The sequence below is a fragment of the Notolepis coatsorum genome, assembly GCF_963971535.1.
Source record: "Notolepis coatsorum genome assembly, chromosome: 7".
NCBI classification, from domain to species: domain Eukaryota; kingdom Metazoa; phylum Chordata; class Actinopteri; order Aulopiformes; family Paralepididae; genus Notolepis; species Notolepis coatsorum.
Window position 1 is genome coordinate 2179620 of NC_140171.1, and position 12500 is coordinate 2192119.

General features: G+C 45.4%; 1 protein-coding gene across 1 annotated transcript in view; it reads right to left on the bottom strand.

Moving 5' to 3' along the window:
- The window catches only part of sp2 (sp2 transcription factor), a 56680-nt gene continuing 44180 nt past the window's right edge, over positions 1-12500 (bottom strand). Inside the window, exons 7-9 of the mRNA XM_084318184.1 lie at positions 8086-8254; positions 5009-5202; positions 1-1230 (exon numbers count right to left, since the gene is read on the bottom strand). Of these exons, the coding sequence (XP_084174310.1) occupies positions 1130-1230; positions 5009-5202; positions 8086-8254 (464 nt within the window). The 3' untranslated portion in view covers positions 1-1129. The remainder of the gene's footprint in view (positions 1231-5008; positions 5203-8085; positions 8255-12500) is intronic.

The following is a 12500-nucleotide window of genomic DNA, read 5'->3' on the forward strand; positions in this document are numbered from 1 at the left end:
TTGGAACGACCATGGCCGTCCCCAGCAGCCAAGATAACATTGTTACTGCGATTGTTGAAGCGTCTGCTTTCCACTGAAAGGTATAAAAACATCGACATATCCCGCCCTGCAGTTAAGTACTGTATGTGTGAGTTAACATATATATATATATATATATATATATATGTATGGTGGTATGCATATAGACGAAACAACTACTGTAACCTAGTCTAGAGCTTTCTAGAGTCTGATGCTGGAGGGGAGTTTCCCCCGCCCCCATGTAAATGGTCCTCAACGCCTTTGATATACAGGATTAAAAAAAAAAAGAAGAAAAAAAAATCGGTCCAAGAGACTCAAAATAATGTTGTATAATGTGCAACGGCTGAATCGATGGCAAAACGAAATGACGGGATACCGTTCCGGTGAGGTAAAAAGAGAAGGATTTACACGGAGCTCTAAACGGGGGGGGCTTTCAATTCATCATGTTTGCCCCCGCGATGATCGACGGACAAACCTCGCCCCCTAAATGTTCCACAACAACAACAAAATATTTAAAAAAATTAAAGTAAAAACCAAGGAGAACAGGAAGTGGACAGAGAGGGCTGGGGGGGGGGGGGAGTGAGGGAGGGCGCCTGGAGTCCTGTGTAGGCGAGGGTCAGACGAGACTGTCTGGACACCGGACTCTGCGTTATTGGCACGGCGTCGCCGGGGGTCCAAGCTTCAGCTTCTTCACCGCCCGTCTTCAGGCGACGCCTCCTAGTCCGCCCCCCCCCCCCCCCTCCCCCCGCCCGTCTCGCCATCCTGCGTGTTTTATCTAAGGTGGGGGGGGGGGGGATAGCTAGCCATCCGTCGAGGAAGCAACAGTTACAAAAACTATTATTAATATTAACAAATGTGCTGAAACAGTTCAGGATCCACGGAGGAAGGGTCGGTATATGTACAACAACAGGCCACTACACAGCGTCTGGGAGGAGGGGGGGTAGGAGGGGGGTAGGGTGGGGCCTTTTCTTTTGGAGTTTTCCCATTATGGGACAAGGGGACACCCCCTTAGTATCCTCTCCCACAGCCAGCCCCCCCCCCCCTGGGTGGGTTAAGTTCAGGAAGGCGTGGTCTGCGTACGGGGGCGCGGCACGCGGCAGCAGCCTCAGCCTCACAGGTTCTTGGTGTTGATGTGTGTCTTGTAATGCTTGGTCAGGTGGTCGCTCCTCATGAAGCGCTTCTGACACTGGTTGCACTCGAAGCGTTTGTCTCCTGGGAGGGGGGGGGGGGCACAAAGGACTTGGTTTTATTGCATATCACAGACAGCTTTTTGTTTATTGCTTTTTCTTAAAACCCTTTGGGGGCCAACCCCCCGAGATTTCTCGGGTTAACTCGCCATGCTCTAGGCGCCAAGACCAGAGATATCTCGGGTTTTAATTGATATTTCTTTTATTGGCTATATCCATACATTTTTCATCCATCCAGCCTGACGTTATCATTGGGAATGGGTCTGAGCTCGCAAAGGGCAAATACCGCCGCCTAACGTCTCTCCCGGATGGTATTGCACATCATTGGAATCCTTCTGGCTGGAGCTGTGCATCAATCTAAGAAGTGCGGTCCAGGTTTTCCTTCTCGGGCATGCAGTATCGTTATAACACATGGACTGGGGACACTCGGAGCAGCGTGGATTATGTGTTTTGGATATATAACGTTGGATCAATAAACGCGATCAATATTTGGAATGGCAATCAGGAATTGGATTAATCTTTTTGCAGGACATCAGATGTGAGGTAAGGACTTTATGTTACGAATCTTGGGTTAATCAGATGTTCCTCTCACCGGCATCAGAGCGTGTGTGTGTGTGTGTGAGGTTCGCACCGACCAAAGTACGGAGAAGCGATTTTTCAGACCCCGCTTCTGTTCGCCCATGATGACAGATATAATATCGATAATCTAGCTTTTATTTGAAATATCTAACGAAATACATTGAAGCTCGATTTGCTGGAGTTTATTGAGATGAGACGGAACGCTCTAGAAATATATTCATATTCATCACGGTATAAACGGAAATGTATGTATGACAAAATTATCCGTTTTGTGCATGTTGACTGGAAGCAACTCATTGACGATCACCGTGTTATTTAGATCTATTGCCATTACATTTGATATATTTTAAGCACTCGCAAATAAGTCCTATCCTACATTGGATAAAGCACTGGCACTGAGGGGGCCATCAGCGCCCTCTGCTGTTAAAGGTGCTATATAGAAATTAAAGAATTCCCACACACTGTTCTTGCGATGGGAGACAATTATTGGATGAAGACTAACCTTTCAGTCCACATGGACCTTCACCAAGAGTGTGGATCCCATACTCTGACTGGGTTCATACTGAGAGTATGGTTTGAACCGAAAATGATGCTACCCGTCTTTGATAGGTTTAGAACTTGTTTATTATTCTTATTATTCTGTGTCCTGGCGGCGTGAATATTAAAGGCCCCGCGTGCCTCTACACTGTGGGCTAGATCCACAAAGAATGGATTGCACGGAGCAAGCTGCACCCCCTTATTTACAATTCATTATGAATTGAAAATGGAGGACCCTGGTGTAAACAAGACTAAAGTCTTTCTCTGGTCTGCATCCCCTTAACAATTGTGTGTATTGAGCCGTACTGTATTGTACCCATTCTGCAATCTGTTAATAAAATGTTCATTCAATCAATCACTGTGCAGATTGATTGAATGAAAGTTTTATTAACATATTCCATTCTTTGTGGATCTAGCCCTGTGTGTGTGTGTGTACCCGTGTGTGTGTGTGTGTGTGTACCCGTGTGTGTGTGTGTGTGTGTACCCGTGTGTGTGCGGGCGTGTCTCTACACTGTGTGTGTCTGGTTGTGTGTACCTGTGTGTGTGCGGGCATGTCTCTACACTGTGTGTGTGTGTCTCTGAGTGTGTACCTGTGTGTGTGTCTCTGAGTGTGTACCTGTGTGTGTGCGGGCGTGTCTCTGCACTGTGTGTGTGTCTCTCGGAGTGTGTACCTGTGTGTGTGTCTCTCTGAGTGTGTACCTGTGTGTGTGTCTCTCTGAGTGTGTACCTGTGTGTGTCTCTCTGAGTGTGTACCTGTGTGTGTGTCTCTCTGAGTGTGTACCTGTGTGTGTCTCTCTGAGTGTGTACCTGTGTGTGTGCGGGCGTGTCTCTACACTGTGTGTGTGTCTCTCTGAGTGTGTACCTGTGTGTGTGCGGGCGTGTCTCTGCACTGTGTGTGTGTACCTGTGTGTGTGCGGGCGTCAGCGTTTCCGTTAGCCGGTAATTACCGGTATTTGACCGGCAAAATCTGTTGAAGTCCGACATATTTAATCTCTCCGGTCATAGTGTCCGGTGAAAATAGTTCCCTCTGGGCACAGTTTGATTATTTGAATTGTATTTGGATGGGCTGGAGTTGGGTGGCCTATGCGATGAACGAAACAATCATTGCGTTTGTTGTCGTTGCTTCGCTCAGCGAGAGCTTGCTGCTGGATTTGCGGAAGGCATGCAGCTGCAGACCCACAGAACCCACCAGCTTTGCTGGCACAGTGCGGTCCCCAGACCTGGAAAGCTGCTCTGCGGGTCTGCAGCTGGATGCTTCTTGCAAACTAACTGCGGCCGGCTCGCGCTGATAACAGCTTTCATTGTTGGACCGGCTGCTTGGTGGAGCAACGATGAAACGAATGTAATGAATCGTTCGTCGCATGGGCTATTTAATTTTGGCCTGTTTTGGTACGGTTCGGGTGGTCAAGTTGTGCTTGGAGGGAGTTGTTTTCACCGGACATTATGACCAGCACCAAGTCGTTGGGAGGTGGAGATATACATCACGCAAACCCACGATAATGTTGCCGTCTCTCTCTGCAAAATTTCTCAGTTCTTCGCTTGATATAATTAATACAAATGTCCAATATAACGGAATTCGTTAGCTCATAAAAATGTGATTATAACAGACTGCTGTTTAGTGTCAGACCGACTGCCCACATACGCGGTCTATTTTATTTCAAGTCAGCAGCAGCACGGAGTATCGAGGGACTTATTTTATTTGGAATATATTAATGACTGTATACGCAAAAGTAGCCTAGTAAATAAATAAATCTACATGCCTTGAGGATGACATTCTTTATATAGCCTGCCTATCAATTGTTTTAAAGCTCAATAAACTATGACCGGAATTAATCTCATTTGTCCGGTAGATTGAAATCTTGCAGGTCACGGAGACCGGCAACAATTTTTTCTAACGGAAACCCTGGCGGGCGTGTCTCTGCACTGTGTGTGTGTACCTGTGTGTGTCTCTCTGAGTGTGTACCTGTGTGTGTCTCTCTGAGTGTGTACCTGTGTGTGTGCGGGCGTGTCTCTGCACTGTGTGTGTGTACCTGTGTGTGTCTCTCTGAGTGTGTACCTGTGTGTGTGCGGGCGTGTCTCTGCACTGTGTGTGTGTACCTGTGTGTGTCTCTCTGAGTGTGTACCTGTGTGTGTGCGGGCGTGTCTCTACACTGTGTGTGTGTCTCTGAGTGTGTACCTGTGTGTGTGTACCTGTGTGTGTCTCTCTGAGTGTGTACCTGTGTGTGTGCGGGCGTGTCTCTGCACTGTGTGTGTGTGTGTCTCTCTGAGTGTGTACCTGTGTGTGTGTCTCTCTGAGTGTGTACCTGTGTCTCTCTGAGTGTGTACCTGTGTGTGTGTGTGTGTGTACCTGTGTGTGTCTCTCTGAGTGTGTACCTGTGTGTGTACCTGTGTGTGTGCGGGCGTGTCTCTACACTGTGTGTGTGTCTCTCTGAGTGTGTACCTGTGTGTGTGTGTGTGTACCTGTGTGTGTGCGGGCGTGTCTCTGCACTGTGTCTCTCTGAGTGTGTACCTGTGTGTGTGTGTGTGTGTGTGTGTACCTGTGTGTGTGCGGGCGTGTCTCTACACTGTGTGTGTGTCTCTCTGAGTGTGTACCTGTGTGTGTGTGTGTGTACCTGTGTGTGTGCGGGCGTGTCTCTGCACTGTGTCTCTCCGAGTGTGTACCTGTGTGTGTGTGTGTGTGTGTGTACCTGTGTGTGTGCGGGCGTGTCTCTGCAGCTCGTCACTGCGGGTGAACCTCTTGCCACAGAACACCCAGTTGCAGACGAAGGGGCGCTCCCCGGTGTGCAGCCGCACGTGCGCCCGCAGCAGAGACGTCTTCCGGAACGTCTTCTCACAGCCGGCGATGTGGCAGATGTGCTTCCTCTTCCCCACCTCACCGGGCCTGCGGGGGGGGGGGGGGGGGGGCACCACCAGAGGGAGGCACACACACACACACACACAACCAGAGAGAGACACAACCAGAGACACACACACACACACACACACAACCAGAGAGACACAACCAGAGACACACACACACACACACACACACACAACCAGAGAGACACAACCAGAGACACACACACACACACAACCAGAGACACACAACCAGAGACACACACACATACAACCAGAGAGACACAACCAGAGACACACACACACACACAACCAGAGACACAACCAGAGACACACACACACACAACCAGAGACACACACACAACCAGAGAGACACAACCAGACACACACACAACCAGAGAGACACACACAGTTAGACCCACATATCTACAGGTATGAAGGGTAAATATCAATGTAATCTCACCATAATATCACTTTTTATATATACATATCATGAAATCTGCTATGAAAATAGGTCACATGTCAGAATCATATTGACCCTGCAAGGGATTAACCCTTTCACTGCCACACGACAGAAGGTTAAGCCCTTTACTATCACACAAAAAGCATCCGCGGAGCTAATGATGGAGCATCGCCGTCGGTTGTGTGATAGTAAAGGGCTAACCTTCTGTATTGCCACAGTGAAAGGGTTAACCGGCTGTCGTGTGGCAGTGAAAGGGATTAGGGATCCACTGGAGGTCTACATTAGGGATCCACTGGAGGTCTACACTAGGGATCCACTGCAGGTCTACACTAAGGATCCACTGGAGGTCTACACTAAGGATCCACTGGAGGTCTACACTAAGGATCCACTGGAGGTCTACACTAGGGATCCACTGGAGGTCTACACTAGGGATCCACTGGAGGTCTACACTAGGGATCCACTGGAGGTCTACACTAGGGATCCACTGGAGGTCTACACTAGGGATCCACTGGAGGTCTACACTAGGGATCCACTGGAGGTCTACACTAGGGATCCACTGGAGGTCTACACTAGGGATCCACTGGAGGTCTACACTAGGGATCCACTGGAGGTCTACACTAAGGATCCACTGGAGGTCTACACTAGGGATCCACTGGAGGTCTACACTAGGGATCCACTGGAGGTCTACACTAGGGATCCACTGGAGGTCTACACTAGGGATCCACTGGAGGTCTACACTAGGGATCCACTGGAGGTCTACACTAGGGATCCACTGGAGGTCTACACTAGGGATCCACTGGAGGTCTACACTAGGGATCCACTGGAGGTCTACACTAGGGATCCTGGTTCCGGTTGCCGACTGACCCTGCAGATTTAGGTGCGACCCACATTTATTTTGAGTTAAAAAAAAATACAAATGTTTTTCTTTTTTTAACAACAAACAAAAAGTTTAGTTAAATCTTAGTAAAAAAGTGCAGTCCATGTCAACAATGAGAATATATAAAAAGCAAGTATTGCACAATATTTGCACAGCTCTCCGACGTCAGGATATTTAGTGAGTAGTATTTAGGGGTGGCATTTTTAATACTACTACCTTTGTACATTGTACTTTTGTAGTACAGTGTCTTTGTATTTTAACTAGGGATGTCCGATATTATCGGCCGATATCGGCATTACATCGGAAAATATCGGTATCGGGGTTTTTTATTTTTTTTTAAATGATTTAATTTTTTTTTATTTCTATAGAAATGATGTCCGATATTATTGGCCGATATCGGCATTAAAATGTGATATCGGTTGATATCGGTATCGGAAATTAAGAGTTGGACAATATCGGTATAGGTAAAAAATCCAATATCGAGCATCCCTAATTTTAACCTTTAGTATTATGGATATTAACACTTTGATCGCCATGGTTAAATTCATAATTTACCATCCCTAGCCAGCTCTATTTGTCTATGGAGAAGTTTCCCTTCTTTGCAGGGCTATAACTTTTTAAATTCTATTGCTACATCGCCATTATTATGGCCCATTCAATGTCCTATATCCATTGTTCAGGGTGTAGCAACGATATACTTTTTCATTCACATATTCATACTAAAATATGGTCTAAAGTATAAGTATGTTTTTATCGTTTTCTGCAGCTTTCTCCAGAACTTGATTTATAGCTCCAAATTTCAACTGGAGGTACTTCTAGAAGTTACTACGCATCATCTGATATTGACCGGATGGGCGAGAGGGCGTTTATAATTCCGTGGGCAACGTTATACCATTCATCTAGTGTGGGTCATATGATCATCAGATCAGTTAGTATAGAAGACGTTAGAAAATAACGTTGAAACTCACCGTATCTTCCTCGCGCCGTTGGACGATCAGCTTGGAGTAGACAGTTTTCGATTATGGGATGTTGATCCTGATGAACCATTTCCAGGTTGTATAATACTATATACGTCCAAATAACGTTGTTTATTGAGTTAGGGCGAGCGATTGATTATCCAGTGTGTTGAGATAGAGTCCGGCTAATGATCGCGAGTGCCCGGACGAAATATGGATGAGCACTTCCTGTTTGACGAGTCACTTCCTGTTGGCGATCTGCCGATCGGCCACCAGATGGCGCTCTTGAACCGCTAGAGAGTTGAGTGGAGATCAGCAGTATATCTCAGGACCCCGGAGGAGAAATATTTTTGAAATATTGACATCAAAGACGAGTTACGGCGTCTTCGGCAGAATGAGCATGGCGAGGAATGACGTCTAAACACGTCATCAGCGATTAAAGTGTTAAACATGCTGGCAGAGTACATGCATCCATGTTATCGTGAACATTTTAATTAAATAAAAAAATTCCCTATCCATAGTCGCCGTGGGGAAAATAAATGCCCTACCTACCCATGACCTTTAACTGACGACCAACAGGAACCAAACAGTTTATTTTGTCAGGCCTAAGGACCCAGTGTCCAGGGGACTTGCCTCTTGTCTGCGTCCTTGCAGTTGGGGCAGGTGCAGGCCATGCGGCGCTTCTTCTCCCCGGGCTGGCTGGGCAGCTCCAGGGTGAGGGTCTGCTCCACCTGGACCCCCTGGGGCCCCGCCAGCTGGAGGCCCCCGCCCTGCAGCGTCTGCACCGTCAGGTGCTGCTGGCCTGCGGCCGGACACAGGAGACACACACACACACGCTCAGAGACACTTCTATACACACACACGCTCAGAGACACTTCTATACACACAGCCTCTCAGAGAGACTTCTATACACAGAGAGAGACGAGAGACTTCTATACACAGAGAGACTTCTATACACACAGAGAGACGAGAGACTTCTATACACACAGAGAGACGAGAGACTTCTATACACAGAGAGAGACGAGAGACTTCTATACACAGAGAGACTTCTATACACACAGAGAGACGAGAGACTTCTATACACACAGAGAGACGAGAGACTTCTATACACAGAGAGACGAGAGACTTCTATACACAGAGAGACGAGAGACTTCTATACACACAGAGAGACGAGAGACTTCTATACACAGAGAGACTTCTATACACACAGAGACGAGAGACTTCTATACACAGAGAGACGAGAGACTTCTATACACAGAGAGACTTCTATACACACAGAGAGACGAGAGACTTCTATACACACAGAGAGACTTCTATACACACAGAGAGACTTCTATACACACAGAGAGACGAGAGACTTCTATACACACAGAGAGACTTCTATACACACAGAGACTTCTATACACACAGAGAGACGAGAGACTTCTATATACACAGAGACTTCTATACACACAGAGAGACGAGAGACTTCTATACACACAGAGAGACGAGAGACTTCTATACACACAGAGAGACTTCTATACACACAGAGACTTCTATACACACAGAGAGACGAGAGACTTCTATACACAGAGAGACGAGAGACTTCTATACACAGAGAGACGAGAGACTTCTATACACAGAGAGACTTCTATACACACAGAGAGACGAGAGACTTCTATACACACAGAGAGACGAGAGACTTCTATACACAGAGAGACTTCTATACACACAGAGAGACGAGAGACTTCTATACACACAGAGAGACGAGAGACTTCTATACACAGAGAGACTTCTATACACACAGAGAGACGAGATACTTCTATACACACAGAGAGACTTCTATACACACAGAGAGACGAGAGACTTCTATACACACAGAGAGACTTCTATACACACAGAGAGACGAGAGACTTCTATACACAGAGAGACGAGAGACTTCTATACACAGAGAGACTTCTATACACACAGAGAGACGAGTAGGGATGGGTATCGTTAGGATTTTATCGATACTACTACTTTTATCGATACTGCTTAACGGTTCGGTACTTTATCGATACTCTTATCGGTTCTTTTTGATTATTTTTTTTGCAAGAAAAAAAGACAATTAATTAAGAACAGAATCGACATTGCTTTATTATTTATACAACTTAATACTTTATAAATAAGTATTATAAATAAATATAATTTCTTCAGCAACAGCAGCAGCAATGTTCTTTTATATAACTTTATAAATAAATATAATAAATTAATATAATTTCTTCAGCAACAGCAGCAACAATGTTTTAAATGTGTCTGACTCTGAATTATAGACTTTTATAATAAACAACAAATGCAAAAGGCTAACAGAACAGTGACACTCGTTCACCCTATCCTCTGTCATCCTTCCTCTAGCTGCTAGGGAGAAAGGACTTTGGGTGGTGGAGGTAGAGGGAGGATGTGTGGTGGCCCTGGGCTCACTGGCCTGGGACACATTGGTGGCTGACGCCTCAGCTTGACGATCTATAAAAAGTTTTTAGATTGTAGTATTTGTAGCTAAACAATTATTTTGTTTATTAGCCTATTTGTAATAATTCGTTATTAGCCTAGGAAACTCCGTATCTTGGCTTACCGGCTGCAGTGGACGTGGATGCAGATGGACCACTGCGCGCAAGGCAGTCGAATACGGCGCATTTCTGCACGCTAATATCATGTTTTGCCAACAAATGTTTTGATAGGTTGCTCGTATTGCCACCCTTACTGGCAAATGTTTTGTTGCGCTTGTGGCAACGTACATTGTCGGCATTGACCCTTGTAAAGTATATCCATACTTTAGAACGCTTCGCTCTATCCGCCATGATCACGACTCAGTGCATGCAGAGCTGCTGTCTGTGTGCAGCGCGCTATAGCACGGGGCGTCGGGGACAGAACTTTCATTAAGGAGTACCCGTATGTAGTACCCGTATGTCTATGTGTAGCACTAGCGAGCGACTCGCGAGGAGTGTGTGTAATAATTGACTCGCTGGCTGCGGCTCGCTTCTCGTGCAGAGACAGAGAGAGGATCGTTCGCAACTTTTAAATAATAATAATAATAATAATAATAATTTCTCTAGAGTATCGATAGCAGTACCGAGGACGTCGGAGCTTATAAATACTCCGGTATTTTCTAATATAGTACCGGTTCCCGTTCAAAACCGGGGTCCGGGGGGCATCCCTAGAGACGAGAGACTTCTATACACATAGAGAGACTTCTATACACACAGAGAGACTTCTATACACACAGAGAGACTTCTATACACACAGAGACTTCTATACACACAGAGACGAGAGACTTCTATACACACAGAGAGACTTCTATACACACAGACTTCTATACACACAGAGAGACGAGAGACTTCTATATACACAGAGAGACTTCTATACACACAGAGACGAGAGACTTCTATATACACAGAGAGACTTCTATACACAGAGACTTCTATACACACAGACGAGAGACTTCTATACACACAGAGACTTCTATACACACAGACTTCTATACACACAGAGACGAGAGACTTCTATATACACAGAGAGACTTCTATACACACAGAGAGACGAGAGACTTCTATATACACAGAGAGACTTCTATACACAGAGAGACGAGAGACTTCTATACACAGAGAGACGAGAGACTTCTATACACAGAGAGACTTCTATACACACAGAGAGACGAGAGACTTCTATACACAGAGAGACTTCTATACACACAGAGAGACGAGAGACTTCTATACACAGAGAGACTTCTATACACACAGAGAGACGAGAGACTTCTATACACACAGAGAGACGAGAGACTTCTATACACAGAGAGACTTCTATACACACAGAGAGACGAGAGACTTCTATACACAGAGAGAGACGAGAGACTTCTATACACACAGAGAGACGAGAGACTTCTATACACAGAGAGACGAGAGACTTCTATACACACAGAGACGAGAGACTTCTATACACACAGAGACGAGAGACTTCTATACACACAGAGACTTCTATACACACAGAGAGACGAGAGACTTATATACACAGAGAGACTTCTATACACACAGAGAGACGAGAGACTTCTATACACACAGAGAGACTTCTATACACACAGAGAGACGAGAGACTTCTATACACACAGAGAGACGAGAGACTTCTATATACACAGAGACGAGACTTCTATACACAGAGACTTCTATACACACAGAGAGACGAGAGACTTCTATACACACAGAGAGACGAGAGACTTCTATACACAGAGAGACTTCTATACACACAGAGAGACGAGAGACTTCTATACACAGAGAGACTTCTATACACACAGAGAGACGAGAGACTTCTATACACACAGAGAGACTTCTATACACACAGAGAGACGAGAGACTTCTATACACACAGAGAGACGAGAGACTTCTATATACACAGAGACGAGAGACTTCTATACACAGAGACTTCTATACACACAGAGAGACGAGAGACTTCTATACACACAGAGAGACGAGAGACTTCTATACACAGAGAGACTTCTATACACACAGAGAGACGAGAGACTTCTATACACAGAGAGACTTCTATATACACAGAGAGACGAGAGACTTCTATATACACAGAGACTTCTATACACACAGAGAGACACATCTATACACAGAGAGAGACATCTATATACACAGAGAGAGAGAGAGACATCTATATACACAGAGAGAGACATCTATATACACAGAGACATCTATATACACAGAGACATCTATACACACAGAGAGAGACATCTATATACACAGAGAGATCTATATACACAGAGACATCTATACACACAGAGAGAGACATCTATACACACAGAGAGACGAGAGACATCTATACACATAGAGAGACATCTATATACACAGAGAGACATCTATATACACAGAGACATCTATATACACAGAGAGACATCTATACACACAGAGAGACATCTATACACACAGAGAGACATCTATATACAGAGAGACATCTATACACACAGAGAGACATCTATATACACAGAGAGACGAGAGACATCTATACACATAGAGAGACATCTATATACACAGAGA